General features: G+C 37.5%; 1 protein-coding gene across 1 annotated transcript in view; it reads right to left on the bottom strand.

The window, feature by feature from the left end:
• Nucleotides 1-20,239, bottom strand: part of CHM (CHM Rab escort protein) — a 166,526-nt gene that overhangs the window by 67,436 nt on the left and 78,851 nt on the right. Inside the window, exon 3 of the mRNA XM_077146388.1 lies at nucleotides 2,289-2,413. Within this exon, the coding sequence (XP_077002503.1) occupies nucleotides 2,289-2,413 (125 nt within the window). The remainder of the gene's footprint in view (nucleotides 1-2,288; nucleotides 2,414-20,239) is intronic.

The following is a 20,239-nucleotide window of genomic DNA, read 5'->3' as shown; positions in this document are numbered from 1 at the left end:
CCTAAAAAAATAAGCAAGTGGAAGGACTAACACTTCCCAACTTTAAAGATTATTATAAAGCCACAGTGGTCAAAACACCATGATAATGGCACAAAGATAGAAATACTGACCAATAGAATCTGATAGAAAGTGTGGAGACAGACCACCAAATCTATAGTCAATGATGTTCAACAAGGCCCCCAAATCCACTGACCTGGAACAGAACACTCTTTTCAATCGATGGGCATGGCAGAACTGGATGACAAGAGCGACAAGAATGAAAGAAAACTTCTACCTTACACTCTTTAAAAAAATTAATTGAAATTGAATCCAAGACCTAAATATAGGAGCCAGTACCATAAACTCCTAGAAGAAAATAAAGGGAAACAGCTTCAAGACCTAATAATAGGAGGTAGCATCTTAAACTTTATACCTAAAGCACAAGCAACAAAAGAAAAAAGAGATAAATGGAAACTCCTCAAAATCAAAACCTCTGTGCCCCAAAGGACTTTGTTCAAAAAGTGAAGAGACAGCCAACCCAATGGGAGAAAATATTTGGAAACCACATATCAGAAAAACAAGTTTGATATCCTGTGAACATAAAGAAATTATACAACTCAACAACAAAGAACAAACAACCCAATTATATACAGTAAGATACAACCTTCCATCTATAAGAATGACAGCTATTAAACAAACAGAAAACTATAAATGTTGGAGAGGACGTGGAGAAAATGAAACATTTATTCATTGCTGGTAGGAATACATAATGATACAGCTGCAGTACAAGTCAGTTAGACAATCAAAACTAAGAAAAGTAAATATCATGTTGCCCTACAAGCTGGTAATCCCAATGCTTGATTTATACCAGAATAGGTGAAAGCAGTGACATGAACAGAGATCTGCACAATGATATTTATAGCAACACTCTTTACAATCACAAAAAGACAGAAACATTCCAAAGGCCCCAAAACAGACAAGTGGATAAACAAAATGTGGAATATACATACGATGGAATATTTTGCAGCAGTAAGATGAAATGAGGTCCTGAACCATATTACAACACAGATGAGCCTTGAGGACATAAGACAATGAAATACGTCAGATACAAAAGGACAGATAATATATGATTTCACTCTTATAGCGCTGGCAAAGGGAAACTCAGAGGCTTACAATGTAGAATATAGGGGACTTAGAGGTACACAGAAGCTAGAGATGTATGAACAGTTACCTGGGAAACCCCTGGAACACTCTCATTCATTTTTGTAGTAGAGAAGCTAAGCCTACCTATAATTATGCCAAAGAGTTGCTACCACAAAATCTCTTTTGTAACTCAAACATGGTCTCTCTCTCTCTAAGCCCAACTCCGTAAGGAAAACCATTACCCTCCCCCTATAAGGGACATGACATTCAGGGGTTAAAGTATCCCTGACAACATGGGACATGGCTCCCAGGGATCAAGATTGGCCCTGGAACCACAGGATCAACAATGTCTTCCGGACCAACAGGGGGAAAAGAAATGCAACAAAATAAGGTATCAGTGGCTAAGAGAGTTCAAATGGAATCGAGAGGCTCTTCTGAAGGCTAGTCTTATACAAGATTAAGCTAGATATTGGTAATTGCCATGGTTTACCAAACCCTAACCAACATCATTCCTGTTAATCCTAAAAACACCCAGGGGTCTATCTGATATTCTACAAAAAAGTTTCACACACTAAGTTTACTTTACAGAAACCTAAAATTATCACATTGTTCCTAGGCCAGAGAAGTCCTGAAAAACCCAGAGGGGCCAGTCTCTTCAAAAACATCAACCAGTTCTATCACCCTAGCCTATATTGTTGATACCCCATTTCAACATGAAAAAGTTAGAATGGGCATAGCCCAAATATCCATACAGATTGGGAGAAGTAACAAAGTAGAAGGAAGAGTTATAAGAGAGGTGAGGTTTTAACAAATGAATATGACTACTAAATCATTTGTTTGATATTTCTGTTTAGTAGCCAGTGTCTTGGAACAGCAAGAAGGAAAAACTTGAAATTGTGGGTCTATAACCCATACCAAACTCCAAAATCTGTTTCATAACTAACTGTTAAAGTATACTGTAAAATTTGTTGTTTTTTTTGTACATTATATCTCACAATAAAAAAATGATAAAAAAAAGAAAGTTAAACTGAAAAATAAGGAAAAAGAAGCATATTCATTTGACTTGCAGAACCAATGTCACATAAATCCTTACTACTAGCTTCTTCTCAAGAAGTGTGAATAAAAAGCCATTAACTTAGTTTGTCCTGAATAAATATTTTTCATACCTGGTATAACAAAACATTTCTACATGCTGAATGGTTTTGTCCTTCCTGCTAAGAACAATGGCTTCTTCATTTTCAAGGACATGTTCTTGCCATTCTGAGCTTTCATCCACAAATTCACTGTTTTCCTAAATAAAACAAGCATGATGAGAAGTTTTAATTAAACTGAGAATGTTGAACCTATACTTTTCTGAAAAAAATGATTTTTCATCTACATTAGTCAGGGTTCTCCAGGAAACAGAACCAACATAAGATATCTGTAAATATGAGATTTGTAAAAGAGTCTCACACAACCATGGGGATGAAAAAGTCCAAAATCTGTAAGGCAGGACACATGCTGGCAGCTCCAATGAAGGCCCTCAATGAACTCCCCAGGAGAGGCTGGCTGGCTGAAATAGAGAGAGATTCTCTCTTCTGAATTCTCCTTAAAAGCCTTCAGGTGATTAGAATAAGCATCACTCATTGCAGGAGATGCTCCATTTAGCCAACTGCAGAAGTAATTAGCCATGCATGCAACCAATGAGTTCATGATTTAAGTCCACAAAATGTCCTCACATCAACAGGCCAGAGCTTGCTTGACCAGACAACCTGTTCACCATCACTTGGCCAAGTTGACCCATGAACTTAACCATCACAGTCTACCTCTTGTCAACTTGGCAGCTACACACATCATCTTAAACCATATCTAATCTCTAAACAGAAAACAACACCTCTTTTTTTCACCTAACAAGATGAACTGTCCTGTGTACAACTGGAAATGCACTAAATCTCCAGAATAGGGTACAAGTCCTTGGAAAACATTCACTCTTAAATTTGATGTTCTTCAACTTAAACAGTTTACCATAAACAATATAACTTACATCATAAAGAGGATAAGATAGAGAGGAAAAAAAGACATTTGCTCTATGTACAAATTCAAACATACTCACTACAAAACAATGAAGATATATTCATACAATTACAGTCCTTCTTTCTGTAACTGGTTACGTGGTTGTAGTTCATATTTATCACTACCTTCTACCACCACCCATTTTGCGTTCCCTTTATTCTCAGCAAGCACCTCAGCTGGCCATGTTCTTTGCCTAGTGGGGTGACAAAAATCTTCATTCCTGAGGTTTCAGAGACATTTGTCTGGATTGGGTTGTTGCAGTTTTCCACTGACTTTAATCATAGGGCATGGTAGTACTAAAGATGCCCTAGGTGATTCCCTGTACTCCAGGAAAACTCTTCTTTACCTCCAATGTGTAGCTGCAGTCCTATTTCCCCTTCATAGTCAGGAAAAATCACCCCAGCCAGTAAAGTAACCCCCTTCTCTGCCTGTTGATTCAAGGGCATAAGATGTCCAAAATGGCCAGGTGGGAATCTTAACTTCCAGTTCAATGGAAACATTATTGTGTCTCCTGGTAGAAGGGCTCCTCTTTCTGGAACTAAGACCTGTAGACTATGATGCCACTCCCATTCCACCCCTTGATTCCTGGACCTGTGAATCCTCGCTATGAGAGAAATAGCAACAAAGAGTAGAGGCTGATTCAGAGCATGCACACCGTCCTGGAGAATACTGCCCCAGCACTGCAAGTTATTGCCACCTAGTTGTCACTGTAATTGGTCCTTCAAAAGGCCATTCCACTGTTTTACCAAACCAGCTGCTTCAGGATGATGAGGAACATAGTAAGAACAGAGAATTCTATGAGCATGTGCCCATTCCTGCATTTCATTTGCTGTGAAGTGGGTTCCTTGATCAGAAGCAATGCTGTGTGGAACACCATGATGGTGGATAAGGCATTCTGTAATCCCATGAATGGTAGTTTTGGCAAAAGCAATGCATGCAGGGAAAGCAAACCCATATCAGGATTTATTCCAGTTAGAATAAATTGTTGCCCTTCCATGATGGAAGTAGTCCAGTGTAATCAACCAACTGGGAGCAGGCTGATCACCTCGGGAATGGGGCCATATTGAGAACTGAGTGTGGGTCTTTGTGAACTAGCAAATTGGGCACTCAGCAGTGGATGCAGCCAGACCAGCCTTAGTGAGTGGAAGTTGCTGAGCCCATGCAATCTCTGCAAAGGTCGCTGGCTGGTGGGCTCTGTGGTTCTCTCATCATTCTGTTGTGGTTCTGCAGTTCTCTCCTCTTTCTCAAAAGGGACCCTCTCTGAAATGTCTCCTCTTTTATAGGATTCCAATAATCTAATCAGGACTCACGTAGAATGTGTGGAGACACATCTCCATCTAATCAAGTTCAATACCCACAACTGATTGAGTCACGTCTCTATGGAGATAACCTAATCAAGTTTCCAATCTAAAGCACTGAATAGGGATTAGAAGAAACCATTGCTCTCACATTGATTAGGACTAAAACATGGCTTCTCTAGGGTACATAAATCCTTTCAAACTGCTTAAGACTTACTTCTGGAGAACCTTTTTTGTTGCTCAGATGTAGCCTCTCTCTCTAAGTCCAAGTCTTCAAGTGAAATTAACGTCCCTCCCACTATGTGGGACATGATATCCAGGTGTGAAAGTCTCCCTGGTGGTGTGGGACATGACACCCAGGGATGAGCCTGGACCTGGCACCCTGGGATCAATAATGCCATCCTGATCAAAAGGGGAAAAAGAACTGGAACAAATAAGGAATCAGTGGCTGAGAGAGTTCAAATAGAGTCAAGAGGCTACTCTGGAGGTCACTCTTAGGCAAGCTTCAGTTAGACACTGCTACCTACCATAACTTGCAAAACCCAAACCAACACCATTCTGGTCAATCCTAAAGAAGACCTAGGATGTTATATAAGATTCCACAAAGGATCCATGCACTGGGGTAACTTTCCAGAAAATTACAACCTCCAGATGTGTCCCTGCACCAGACAGGTCCTGAAAAGCCAAGAGGCCAGCCTCTCCAGAACATCAACTAGTTCCATCCCCCTACCCTATATTATCAACAGCCCCTTCCAAAATGAGAAAGTTAGAATGGGCATAGCCCAAATGCCCCTAAAGAATGGGAGAAAGATCTAAGTTGATGGTGGAGTTATACAGAGAAAGTAGTGTTTAACAAATGAGTATGATTGCTGAACCATTATACTGATAATTTCTTTTAGTCTCTAGTACCTTAGAACAACTAGAAGTAAAAACCTAAAATTGCAGAATTATAACCCATACCAAACTCTGGAATCTGTTCTACACCTAACTGTTACAATGTGCTTTGAAATTTATTGCTTTTTTGTATATATATTATTTTTCACAAAAAAAGAAAAAGTAACAAAAAATAATGGATAAAAAAACTATAAAAATTGTAAGCATTTTGACAAGTTAAAAAAAAAGATTTAAAAATCTATTTTTTCCCCTTATACTTGGTCATATGGCTTTTGCCAGAGATAAATGGTTCTATAATTTTTCTATGCATCTCCCATTTTTAACTTTTCCTGTTGTTGTGTTTTTAACATCAGCATCTGTTGTTCTCATCAATTATGTATGTACATGGTTTTCATTACTGTGGTTTGTCTGACAAAAGAGGGTAACACAATTATGAATCAACTCACAACGAGACCAATGCAGACTTTGACTAAATTCATTTTGGTATTTATACAGTGTGCTGGTTTGAATCTGTGGTGGACCCCAGAAAAGCCATGTCCTTTAATCCTCATTCAATATTGCCAGGTGGGAGCATTTTGATTGTTTCCATGGAGATGTGACCCACTTAATTGTGGGTGGTTACTTTTGATTAGATGATTTCCATGGAGGTGTGTCTCCACCCATTGAAGGTGGAGTTCCTTACTGGAATCTTTTAAAAGAGGAAACATTTCGGAGAGGGTCCCTTTTATAAAGCCACGAGAAAGCCAGCAGACACCACCATGTTTGCCGTGTGCCCTTCCAGCTGGCAGAGAAACATTGAACTTCATCGGCCTTCTTGAACCAAGGTATCTTTCCCTGGATGCCTTAAATTGGACATTTCTATAGACTTGTTTTAATTAGGAGATTTTCTCAGCCTTAGAACTGTAAACAAGCAACTTATTAAATTCTCCCTTTTAAAAGCCATTCCATTTCTGGTATACTACATTCAGGCAGCTAACAAACAAGAACATACAGTTCTAAATACAGTTTATTATATACCTCTGAAAAGAAAGGCTATGACTTCAGGTATCAAAATCAATATGACAAAGAAAATCAATATAACATTCCAAGATGATCTCTGGGACAATATTGTAAAAGAAATAGTAAAACTTAAAGCCCTTCTAATAGTTTATCAAATTTTATCTTTAAAGAAATTGGTTAGAACTCTGACATTCAAAATGATTTATAAAATGCTCAGGTTATTGGCTTTATCTTTTAAATTCTATAGATATGATTTAAGGACAATGTGAGAACTTCCGGATAAGAAAAAAGTAGGAAAATAGAGTATGGAACAATCCTGCCAATTTTGTATCACAACAGCTTTTTTTTTCTTTTACAACAGCTTTTACAACAAGCAAAGGAAGAAGTAGTTTATGGTGAAGGATGAAGTTTGTCTCTGTTGCCAGAAACACTATTTTATATGCAGAAAAAGAGTTCCTTAAAACTAGAGTCTCTTTGTGGAACTAAAAAATGAATATACACAGCATTTAAATAGTAAACAAGAACTAACATCTCTATGAAGCTAAAGTGTCATGATAGGAAAAGAACCTAAATTTTTCAACTAAAAGTAAAAACTACAAAAGGCCATTTGTATTTTCAAAGGTAGAACAGCTCAATCATCACGGCACTGAGGTAAAGTTCTCTGTTGTTTGGAATATCAACCTTCAAACTGTAGAAAATCTGGTTTTAATCTTTCTATAGTCCTTGCAAAGCTGATTCAGGGTAGTACCTAAGTTCTCCCCAACAGTAAGGAAATGAGTTACACAACTGTCATAATACCAATCAATAAAAACAACAGGTAAAAATAGTATTGAAATAGTAATTCAGTATATTTTTCATGCTTTATACAGTGTATAATTTTAAGGCAACACCCCTTTGTTTAATGTCAACTAACAGAAAAGAAATATGTTATTGGCAGACATAAAGAAAGCTGAACTGTGTGAGAAGACTGGAGATTATGGAATGAATTGTGTTACCCCTTCTCCCCCTCCCCCAAAAAATATGTTCAAGTCCTAATCCCCAGTTCTCTGAATGTGACCTTACTTGGAAATAGGGTCTATGAAGATATGATTTAGTTAAGATGAGGTGAATAGGATTAGGGTCCACCCTAAGCCATTATGACTGGTGTTCTTATAGCAAGAAAATGTGGACACAGGCAGACACAGGGGAGAATGCCATGTGACTTCTAAGGAGAGATTAAGTACTGCAGCTGCAAGCCAAGGAATACCAAGGATTACAGGCACACATCAGAAGCTAGAAGAGGTGGGAAAGAATTCCCTACAAGGTACAGAGGGAGGAAGGTCCTGCTTACTGGCACTTTGCTTTTAATCTTAGCCTCCAGAACTGTGAGACAATAAATTTTGGTTGTTTTAACCCACCAACATTAGGGTACTTTGTTATGGTAGCCCTAGGAAACTATGATACAGGGCATTAAACAAATTAATTAGAATCTATTAATTAAAGCCTAACAATCTTCTTTTCCATTAATTACAACTGAGTATTAAATATTCAGCAATAGGCAGAACTACATGATGCTAAACTACATTCTTATTGGGAAATGGCTTCTATAATAAAGTACCCGAACCTTGACAAAAGATGGAGCTACTGACATGCAGGCACATTCATCTAGGAACTGTTTTAATTATTAAGAAACCTAGGACTACTGATAATCTATCCACAGAGATTCAGCAAATAAAAAGACAATTCTCACTTGTTCAGAACTCTGGAGGAAGGTATAGACTGGAGAAGGATCCCACAAATGCTGAATCAAAGAAAGAAAAATATCAGGCAGGAAACTTCCATTCCAGTATAGCTAGTCCTCTCCCCTCTCATTCACTCATACTCAAACAAATCAGGAAGTACACAGAAACAGTAGCCAGGATCCCTTCAACCAGGTACACAGACTATAAAATCTCTCACAGAGGTGAGACAGATCCGCACATGTATCAAGACACAGAGACCCAAGCCCCCAGAGACCCATGGCAGGACTTAAGCTGCAGAGGAGGGCAGAATACAAAAGGGCAACAAGAAGGAATATCTAAAATGGAGGATCAGGGAAGGAATGGCAAAATCTTCCCTAAAAGCAGCAAGTAACCAGGCAGAAACTACCCAAATCAACCATTTGGGGATCTGGGGGACAATGGAGGATATTTTAAGGCCCAGGCTGCTGAGGAACAAGTTTGAGAAAATGTGGACAGAGATTGGATTTCCAGCTTGGGTCCTGGTGTCCATTCCCAACCTTGAGGAAAACAGCAGCAGGCAGCCTGATTCTTCCCTTGGGAACTGCTGCAGACTGGGGCAGCTGGGGGAGTCCTCTGCTACAAATACAGTGGGGGACACAGCCCTACACTGAGCCTGATCTTGGCAGGTGAAGTAAGAGCACAGAAAGCCCAATTTCAGCTGTACGCTCAGACACTGCCAGGGCTCCAGGAGGAAAACATATTGTGAGGACAATTAAGGAACCAAACAGCACTATCTGCTGGTCAGGCTGGGAAGTACAGGGGAACTGCAGGGACTTGACCAGCCTCTCAAACCCTAGGCCCACTGGAGCTGGTGTACACCCCCTGCAGGGGTATCCAGTCCTGTTTTGGCTGAGAAATACAGAAGACTCAACTGTCAAAGCAGTACCCTAATACAAACCCAGGCAACAACTAAATCATATACATGAGAGAGCAATCAACCTTCAGAATACACTCATCAAGATAATCAGATGAAGAGATAGCAGCAAAAAAATCACAAGGCACACTAAAACTCAAGAAGAAGTGGTCCAGTTGAAGGTACAGATCAAAGAGTCAGAAGAGATAAAGAGTCTGGAAAAACTAATAAAAAATATGCAATCAAACTGAATCAACTCAAAGAAATGAAGGAAAATATGTATAAAGAGATAAAGGGTATTAAGAAAACACTAGAAGAACATAAAAAAGAGTGTGAAAGAATACATAGAAAAATAAAAGATGTTATGGAAAGAAAAGACACTGTAGATGAAATTTTAAATATATTGGAGATACATGACAGCAGTTTGAAGACACAGAATAAAGAATCAGTGAGATAGAAGACAGATCAACCAAACTGGAACAGACAAAAGAACAAATGGAGAAAAAAACGGAAAAATTTGAGGATGGTTTCAAGGAAATGATTTGACAACAAAAAGCACACAAATATATGCATTATGGGTGTCCCAAAAGGAGAGGAGAAGGGGAAAGGGTCAGGAAGAATATTCAAAGAAATAACAGCTGAAAATTTCCCAACCCCTATAAAAGGCATAAATATGCAAATCCAAGAAGCCCAAAAGACTCCAAACAGAATAAATCTGAATAGACCCACTCCAAGCCACAATAGTAATCGGACTGTCAAAAGCTGAAGAGGAAAAGAAGAAAATTCTGAAAACAGCAAGAGAAAAGTGATTCACCACATACAAGGGAAGCCACATAAAACTAAGTACTGATTTCTTATCAGACAGCATAGAGAAGAGAAGGCAGTGGTACGATATATTTAAGATACTGAAAAACAAAAATTGCCAGCCAAGAAATTCTCTATCCAGCAAACTGTCCTTAAACAATGAAGGGGAGCATAAAATATTTAGATAATCAGAAGCTGACAGAGTTCATTAATAAAAAAAACCTGCCCTACAAGAACTATTAAAGGGAGTCCTGCCAGATGAAAACAGAAGACAGGGGAGAGAGGTCTGGAGGAGGATACAAAATTGAAGAATATTAGCAAGGGTAACTTAAAGGATAAAAAAAGAGAGAGAAAGAAAATAGATCTGACAAATGAAAACCAAAGGAAAGACAGTTGAATCAAAAACTGGCTTTATATAATAACTTTGAATGTTAATGGCTTAAATTACCCAATCAAAAGACACAGGTTAGAGGAATAGATTAGAAAATATGCTATATGGTGTCTACAAGAGACTCATCTTAGACCCAAAGATACTAATGGGTTGAAAGTAAAAGGATGGAAAAAGATACTCCACTAAGTAGTAACCAAAGGAAAGATGGGGTAGCTATACTAATATGAGACAAAGTAGACATTAAATGCAAAATTGTTACAAGAAAGAAAGAAGAACACAATATAACAATAAAAGGGGTAATTCTACAAGAAGAGGTAACAATCACAAATATCTGTTTGCCTAATCAAGATGCCAAAAAGCATGAGGCAAACACTGGGAAAACTAAAGGGAATAATAGCATAATAGATGACTTTACCATGATAGCAGGACACTAACACACCACTCTCTTCAATAGACAGAAAATCTAAACAGAGGAGTAATAAAGAAACAAACAACCTAAATAATATGATAAATAAACTAAACTTTAACAGACATATATAGAATACTGCATCTCAAAACAGCAGGATACCAGTTCTTTTCAAGTACTCATGGAACATTCTCAAGGATAGACCATATGCTGAGGCACAAAACAGGTCTTAAATTTAAAGGCTGAAATTACACAAAATACTTCTCTGATCATAAAGGAATGAAGCTTGAAATAAATAGCAAATGGAGAACCGGAAAATAAGCAAATATATGGAGGTTAAAAAACACACTCTTAAACAATCAGTGGGTCAAAGAAAAAATTTCAAGATAAATCAGCATCTCGAGATGAATGAAAACAAGAATACAACTTATCAAAACTTATGGGATGCAGTGAAAGCAGTGCTGAGGGAAATTTATAGGCCTAAATGTCTACATTAACAGGGAGAAAAGTGCTAAATCAATGACCTACTCGAACAATTCTAGAAACTGGAGAAAGAATTGCAAACTAACCCCAAAGCAAGAAGAAGAAAAGAAATAACAAAGATTAGAGCAGAAAATAATAAAGTTGAGAATAAAAAAAGCCACAGAAAGAATTAAAAAGAGTTGGTTCTTTGAGAATATCAATAAAACTGACAAACACTTAGCTAGACTGACAAAGGTAAAAAGAGAGAAGATGCAAATAAATAAAATCAGAAATGAGAAGGGAGGCATTACCACAGAACCAGAAGAAATAAAAAAGATCATAAGAGGATACTAGGTATTAATACCATTACTGCTCAAACTCGTCCAAAAATTGAACACAGAACACTACCTAACTCATTCTATGAAGTCAATGTTAACCTAATATCAAAGCCAAATAAAGATACTACAAGAAAAGAAAACTTCAGACCATTCTCTCTAATGAATACAGATATAAAATTCCTCAACAAAATACTTGCAGATAGAATCCACAAGCATACTGAAAGAATTATACACCATGATCAAATGAGTTTTATTCCAACTATGCAAGGGTGGTTCATCACAAGAAAATCAATTAACGTAATACACCACATTTATCCAAAGCTAAGATTATACTCAATAGTGAGAGAGTGAACGCTTTATTTCTAAGATCAGGAACAAGAAAAGGATACCCATTGTCACCACTGCTATAAAACATTGTGTTAGAAATTCTAGCTAGAACAATTAGGCAAGAAAAGGAAACACAAAGCATCCAGATTGGAAAGGAAGAAGTAAAACTGTCATGATTTAAAGATGACATGAACTAATATTTAGAAAATCCAGAAAAAACAGCAGCAAGGCTTCTTGAGCTACTAAGCATATTAGACAAAGTGGCAGGATACAAGATCAACAGGCAAAAATCAATGGTGCTTCTATACTCCAGTAGTAATAAGCTATCCAAGGAGGTAATCTAGAACAAAATTCCATTCATAATAGCAACTAAAAGAATCAAATATCTAGGAATAAACCTAAACAAGGATATAAAGTACTTGTACACAGAAAACTAGAGGACAATGCTAAAAGAAATCAAAGAAGACTTCAATACGTGGGAAGACATTCCATGTTTATGGATTGGAAGGCTAAAGATTGTTAAGATGTCAATTCTATCCAAATTGATCTACAGATTCAATGTAATACCAAGTAAATAAATTTTTAAAAAGGCGAAAAGATAAAAAGCAGGGGTGGGCAATGGTGGCTCAGTGACAGAGTTCTTGCCTGCCATGCCAGAGACCCAGGTTCAACTCCTGGACACTGCCCATGCAAAAAACAAACAACAAACATAAAAGCAGATTCAATGCAATACCAATCAAAAGTCCAACAGGCTCCTTTATTTAGAAAGGCAAGAGACCCTGAATAACCAAAAACATCCTGAAAGAAAATGAGGTAAGAGGTATTACTCTTCCTTTCTTTAAAGCATATTATAAAGCCACAGTGGTCAAAACAGCATGGTACTGGCATAAAGACAGACATACTAATTAATGGAATCAAACAGAGAGATCAGAAATAGACCTTCAGATCTACAGTCAATTGATTTTTTTTATTAGAAAAACAGCACACAACCATTATTAACATACAAACATTCCATCCATGGTGTAGAATAAATGGCTCACAATATCATCACATAGTTATGTATTCATCACCATGATAATTTTTTTGAATAGTTACATCACTCCAGGAAAATAAATTAAAAAAAAACTCATACATACCATACCCCTTACACCTCTCCTCTCATTGACCACTACTATTTCCATCTGCCCAAATTATTTTAACCTTTGTTCCCCCTATTATTTGTTTATTTTTTATCCACATTTTTTACTCATCCATCCACACCCTAGAGAAAAGGGGCATCAGACACAAGGTTTTCACAATCACACAGTCACATTGTAAAAGCTGTTTTATTGTACGATCATCTTCAAGAAACAAGGCTACTGAAACACAGCTCTATAGTTTCAGGTACTTCCCTCTAGCCACCCCAATACACCATAAACTAAAAAGGAGATATCTATATAAGGTATAAGAATAACCTCCAGGATAACCTCTCGACTCTGTTTGAAATCTCTCAGCCACTGATACTATTTTTTCTCATTTCTCTCTCTCACCTTTTGGTCATGAAGGTTTTCTCAATCCCTTGATGCCAGGTCCTGGGATGTCTGTTCCACACTGACACAGAGATTTACATCCCTGGGAGTCATGTCCCACGTAGAGGTGGGAGGAAGTGAGTTCACTTGCCATATCGGCTTAGAGAGAGAGGCCACATCTGAGCAAAAAAAGAGGGTCTCTGGGTGTGACTCTTAGGCCTAATTTTAAGTAGGCTTAGCCTATCCTTTGCAGGAATAAATTTCATAAGGACAAACCTCAAGATCAAGGACTCAGCCTATTGATATGGTTGTCCCCACTGCTTGCTAGAATATGAGAAATTCTCCAAATGGGAAAGTTGCATATTTCCTCTTTCCTCCCTATTTCCCCAAGGGGACTTTGTAAATATTTCTTCATCCACAGTCTAAATCACTCTGGGATTTATTGGGACATCACACTAGCCTGGACAAACCAACAAAATCTCAGGCCCTATTCAAGATTCCATGTACTTATGGTGTTAACTAAGCTGACCATACAAGCTAAATTAGGAAATGCACTACCCAAAATACAAAATATAAATTTTTAACCAAATAAACATCTCTCCATTTTGTCTCAAACAAAAGTTGAAATTTTAAAACATGGATGATATCATCCTTTACCAAGTCTTCTGATATATATTAGTCCTATCCAGATCAGCTTCATTAATATCTCTACTTGATGTCTGATCACTTTTTCAACTTTTTAAACAGATCTTGTGTGGGGTACTGCTGACTTTCATAGTTCAGAGCTCTAAATCTGAGTGTTACGTGTCACATAAATAACCAAAGTTTCTGGGCAAGACCATGCTATATACAAACAGCTCAGTATCTCAGAATTTAGAATTAACAGTTACACCTCCTGAATATATGTGACAGCAGAGCTTACAATCTAAGACCCTTTACAATAAGCCCCAACCTGATAACACATGCACTCGACTTCAGTTCACTGAATTTTTATGTTATAGGTAGTCCATACAATTGAGGAATGATAATATTTGTCTTTTTGTTCTTGACATTCCCTTCAACATACAGCTCTTAACGTTCATTCATCTAATTGTATGCCTCACAAATTCATTCCTTCTTGCACCATTCAGTAGTCCATTGTATGTATACATCATAGCTCCCCTTTCCATTCCTTAGTCGTTGTACCCTTAGGCCACTTCCATTCATTGTGGATCACAAACACTGCCATCAGAAACATCAGTGTGCAAATGTCCATTCGTGTACCCACACTCAGTTTCTCCAGGTATACATTGAGCAATGCGGTTTCCGGATTATATGGCAACCCCACCCCTAGCTTCCTGTGGAACCACAGGTCAACAGAATTTTTATAAGGCTCCCAAGACCATTCAATTGAGACAGAACAGTCTCTTCAATAAATGGTGTTAGGAGAACTGGATATACATAACCAAAGGAATAAAAGAGGACCCCTATCTCACACCCTATTTAAAAATCAATTCAAAATGTATCAAAGAAATAAATACAAAAATCAGTACCATAAAACTCCTAGAAAAATGTAGGGAAACATCTTCAACAGCTAGTAATAATAATAAAAAAAAATAAAAGGGGATAGTGATAGGCAGTAGTTTCTTAGACTTTATACCCAAAGCACAAGTAATGAAAGAAAAAATAAATAAATAGGAAGTCCTCAAAATCAAATACTTCAGTGCTTCAAAGAACTATGTCAAAAGGGTGAAAAGGCAACCAACTTAATGGGAGAAAATATTTGGAAACCACATATCTGATAAGGGTTTGATATCCAGTATATATAAAGAAATCCTACAACTCAATGATAAAAAAATACACAACTCAATTTAAAATGGGCAAAAGACATGAATAAACATTTCTCCAAAGAGGATATATAGATGGTGTGCTGGTTTGAAAGGATGATGTGCCCTAGAAAAGCCAAGTTTTAATCCTGATCTATTTTGTAAAGGCAGCCATTTCTTTTAATCCCTATTCAGTACTATAGGTTGGAAACTTCATTAGGTTATCTCCACAGAGATGTGACTCACCCAATTGTGGGTATTTAACTTGATTAGATGGAGAAATGACTCCACCCATTACATGTGGGTCTTGTTGAGTTTACTGGAATCCTTTAAAAGAGGAAGCATTTTGGAGAGAGTCCCTTTTTGAGAATGATGAGAGAGCCAGGAAGCAGAGTCCACCAGCCAGTGATGCTCAGAGATGAAGAAGCTCATGGAAGCTTCATGAAGCAAGAGACCTGGAGACAAAGTTAGCAGAGGTTGTCATGTTTGTCATGTGCCTTTACAGTTGAGAGAAAAACCCTGAACTTCATCAGCCTTTACTGAGTGAAGGTAATTACTTATTGGTGCCTTAATTTGGACATTTTTATAGTCTTGCTTTAATTGGGACATTTTCATGGTCTTAGAACTATAAACTTGTAACATTAAATTCCCCTTTTAAAAAGGGGATATTCCATTTCTGGTATATTGCATTCTGGCAGCTAGCAAACTAGAACAGATGGCTGCATGGCACATTAAAAGATGTGCTGTTTCACCAGCTATTAGGGAAATACAAATCAAATCCACAAGATATCATCTCACACCTACTAGAATGGCTGCTATTAAACAAACAAAAAACTACAAGTGTTGGAGAGGATATGGAAAAATTGGAACACCTATTCACTGCTGATAGGAATGTAAAATGGTACTGCTGCTGTAGAGGACAGTGTGGTGGTTCCTCAGGAAGCTAAGTATAGAGTTGCCTTATCACCTGTCAATCTTGTAACTCAGAATATACCCAGAAGATCTGGAAGTAGGGACACAAACAGACATTTGCACCCCAACGTTGTTCATAGCATTATTCACAATTGTCCAAAAGATGGAAACAACCCAAGTGTCCATCAACAGATGAATGAATAAACAAAATACGGTATGTACATATAACAGAATAATATGCAGCAGTAAGATGGAATGAAGTCCTGAAGCATGTGACAACATGGATGAACCTCGAGGACATTATTCTTAGTGAAATAAGTCAGCCACAAAAGAACAAATATTTTATACTCTCACTGATATGAACTATAATATGCAAACACACAGACACAAAATAAAGAATATACATTAGCAGGATATAGAATGAGGCTAAAGAGAAGGGGCAGTTGCTTAATATCTGCAGTATGTTTAACTAGGGTGAATATAAACATTTGGAAATGGACAGAGGTGAGAGTAGCACATTATTTTGAGAATAATTAACAGAACTGAATGCTGTCTGAGTGTGATGGAAAGAGAAAGGTTAGGGTCATATGTCACCAAAAGGAAAGCTGGAAGTTAAAACATGGGAATGTGTAACTATGAACTGTGGTGAATTATTTCTGTGATTAACTGTACAAATAGAAAAAAGTTCTTTCATAAACTAGAGCAGATGTATGAGACTATTAAAAAGAGATAATAATAGAGTTACATGGGGAAAAATGTACCTATTGCAAACTATGGACTATAGTTAACAGGAACATTTTAACATCCTTTCATCAACAGTAATAAATGTACCACACTGATACTATGGGTCAATAATATGGGGGTATAAGGAGTATAGGAAAATTACGGTTTTCTTTCTTATTTTTTTTTTCTGGAGTAATAAAAATGTTCTAAATCTGATCATGGGCTGTATGCACAACCATGAGATGATAAAGTGAACCAGTGATTCATTACTACAGATGTTTGCTATGCTGTGTGGACATATATGAATAAAATTGCATTAAAAAAACAGGGGGCAAGATGGGGGCTTAGAGAGGGGTGGAATTTAATTCATCCTACAGAGCAGCTAGTAAATGGCCAGGAACAGTACACAACTGCTGGGCCTACATCAGTGACCAGACACACAGTGTACACAAGTCTGGACCAGGTAGACTGGTTGAGAGCCCACAAAAAATTGTAAGTCCACCAACCCACAGAGGCTGGCACCCCTCCCCCACAGACAAAGCAGGTTGGTTCTCCAATGGGAAAGGAAACAGAATTTACTAGCAGCAAAGGCTGAGCTCAACCAACCTCCACTTGCAGAATTAATTAACAAATTCTGACTATTGAAATCAGGCCCTCAGCACAAATAAACCTGGAATAAGCACTAAAGGTGCTAAGAATTTTCACCCCTGCAGAGAAGAGATGGAGCTGAGAGGCAAAAAAAAAGGCTTTTTGAGTTGGACAGCATGAAATATTGCAAAAAGGCTGGACCCCAAGAAAAAGGGGTCACATAGAGCCTGACCATACAAAGAGCCACGTACCAACTTAAGCCCTTGATTGACAAATCCGAGCAGAAGGGTTCTACTTCTGAAAAGGATTTCTTTATCTACTCCTTACCAGCTCATTGGATACAACTGGAAGCCTTCTCAGGCTCCAGCAGTGACCCAGGCAAGGCGGAAATTCACCTTGTCTGAGAGACAAAGTAACTACTCAGGTGAAAGGAGTTCATTCTTCAAAGGTTATATGTTCATCAAGAGAAAGGTGGGGCCCAGCTCAAGGAAAATTCCTCCTTCAAAAAATTCAGGCCCCAGGCACCAGTAAACTGAAGCAATTAAAGCCATCCTACAACCTTACCTCTGTCTCAAACACAACAAGCAGGGAGAATCTGCTGAAGTTAAAGACACCACATCACTTTACCCTGGTGGGAAACCACAGGCAGACAAGCACCACGTGCTTGCTGGACAGGATAGGATAGGAAAGTACAGAGTATAGAGGCTTCACAGGAAAATCTGACAACCTACTGGGTCTCACCCTCAAGGAAAACTGATGATGGCAAATCTTTCCTCCTGAGACATAGAAAAGTCCAGTCTGGGAAAATCTGACTGGGGTCTATAATATCTAAGGAAATCCTCCTTTTAAAAAAAGGCTCCATATAGGCAGGGCAAGAAACAAGAAAACAAGAACTGAGAAATTCTGATCAGTTAAACAGAGCCTGTGCTAGAGATCTAGAATAAGTTGAACTGAATGTCAAAGACCAGATAAAGAACAAACCCATCCAGCAAAAACAACCTAGGTAAAAGAGTGAAAACAATCTCCAAAATGAACTAATTAAAGAAATGAAATGCCTAGATGCCAGCAAAAAAATAATGAGTCACACTAGAAAAATCTGAAATATGGCCCAGTCAAAGTAAGCCAAGAATTGAAATGAGATACAGGAGTTGAAACAACTAATTCAGGATGTTCAAACAGACATGGAAAATCTCATCAAAAATCAAATCAACGAGTTGGGGGGGGATATAAAGAAGACATTGGGCAAACAAAAATAAAAAATAGAAAGTTTGAAAAAACAAATCACAGATCTTATAGGAATAAAAGGCACAATAGAAGAGATAAAAAAAATGGAAACCTATAACAACACATTTGGAGAGGCAGAAGAAGGATTAGTGAACTAGAGGACTGTACACCTGAAATCCAAAACACAAAAGAAATATAGAGAGAAGAATGCAAAAATATGATCAGGGCCTTAGGGAACTGAATGACAATATGAAGTGCATGAATATATGTGTTATAGGTGTCTGAAAAGAAGAGAAGAGAAAAGGAGGAGAGAGACTAATAGAAGAAATTATCACTGAAAATTTCCCATATTTTATAAAAGACATAAAATTACATATCCAAGAATACAGCATACCCTAAACAGATCAGATCCAAATAGATATACTCCAAGAAACTTACTAACCAGATTGTCAGCTGTCAAACAAAAAGAGAGAATTTTGAAAGCAGCAAGAGAAAAGCAATCCATCACATACCAAGGAAGCCAAATAAGACTATGTGTGGCTTTCTCAGCAGAAACCATGAAGGTGAGAAGGCAGTGACATGATATATTTAAGATTCTAAAAGAGAAAAACTGCCAACCAAGAATTCTATATCAAGCAAAACTGTCCTTCAAGAACGAGGGGGAGATTAAAATATTTTCAGACAAACAATCACTGAGATAATTCATGACTAAGAGACCAGCTCTGCAAGAAATACTAGCATGAGCACTACAGACAAATAGGAAAAGGGAGGAGAGAGAGGTCTAGAGAAGAGCACAGAAATAAAGATTATCAGTAAAGGTAAAAAAGAGGAAAAAACATTAGATATGACATAGAAAATCCAAAACACAAAATGATAGAAGAAAGTATGCCTTTACAGAAATTACACTAAATGTTAATGGCTTAAACTCCCCAATCAAAAGACATAGACTGGCAGAATGGGTTTTTAAAAAAAAGGACACACCTATATGCTGTTTGCAAGAGACTCATTTTAGACCCAAGGACAAAAATAGTTTGAAAATAAAAGCTTGGGAAAAGATATTTCGTGCAGGGCGGGCCATGGTGGCTCAGCAGGCAGCAATGCTTGCCTGCGATGCCAGAGGATCCGGGTTCGATTTCCGGTGCCTGCCCATGCAAAAAAAAAAAAAAAAGATATTTCGTGCAAACAACAATCAGAAAAGAGCAGGAGTAGCTATACCAAATTCTGAAAAATTAGATTTCAAATGTAAAACAGTTAAAAGAGACAACGAAAGACACATGTATTAATAAAAGGAACAATTCAACAAGAAGACATAACAATCATCTATATATACACCAAGCCAAGATGCTCCAAAGTACATGAGGCAAAAACTGACAACACTGAAGGGAGAAATAGACACCTCTACCATAATAGTTGGAGACTTCAATTTCCTGCTCTCATCAATGGATTGAACATCTAGACAGAGAATCAATTAAAAAAAACAGAATTTTAAAAATATAATAAATGAACTCGTCTTAACAAACATTTACAGAACATTACACCCCACAAGAACAGGATACACATTTTTCTCAAGTGCTCAAGGATCACTCTCAAGAATAAACCATATAGTTGGTCACAAAGCAAGGCCCAATAAATTTGAAAAAACAGAAATCATATAAAACACTTTCTCAGATCATAAAGGAATGATGTTGGGAATCAATAACAAGCAGAGGGCCAGAAAATTCACAAATACATGGGGGCTGAACAACATACTTAAACAACCATTAGGACAAGGAA

The sequence above is a fragment of the Tamandua tetradactyla genome, chromosome X (genome assembly GCF_023851605.1).
Source record: "Tamandua tetradactyla isolate mTamTet1 chromosome X, mTamTet1.pri, whole genome shotgun sequence".
NCBI lineage: Eukaryota > Metazoa > Chordata > Mammalia > Pilosa > Myrmecophagidae > Tamandua > Tamandua tetradactyla.
The sequence above is the reverse complement of the archived record's forward strand: the minus strand, read 5'-3'. Positions and strand labels throughout refer to the sequence as shown.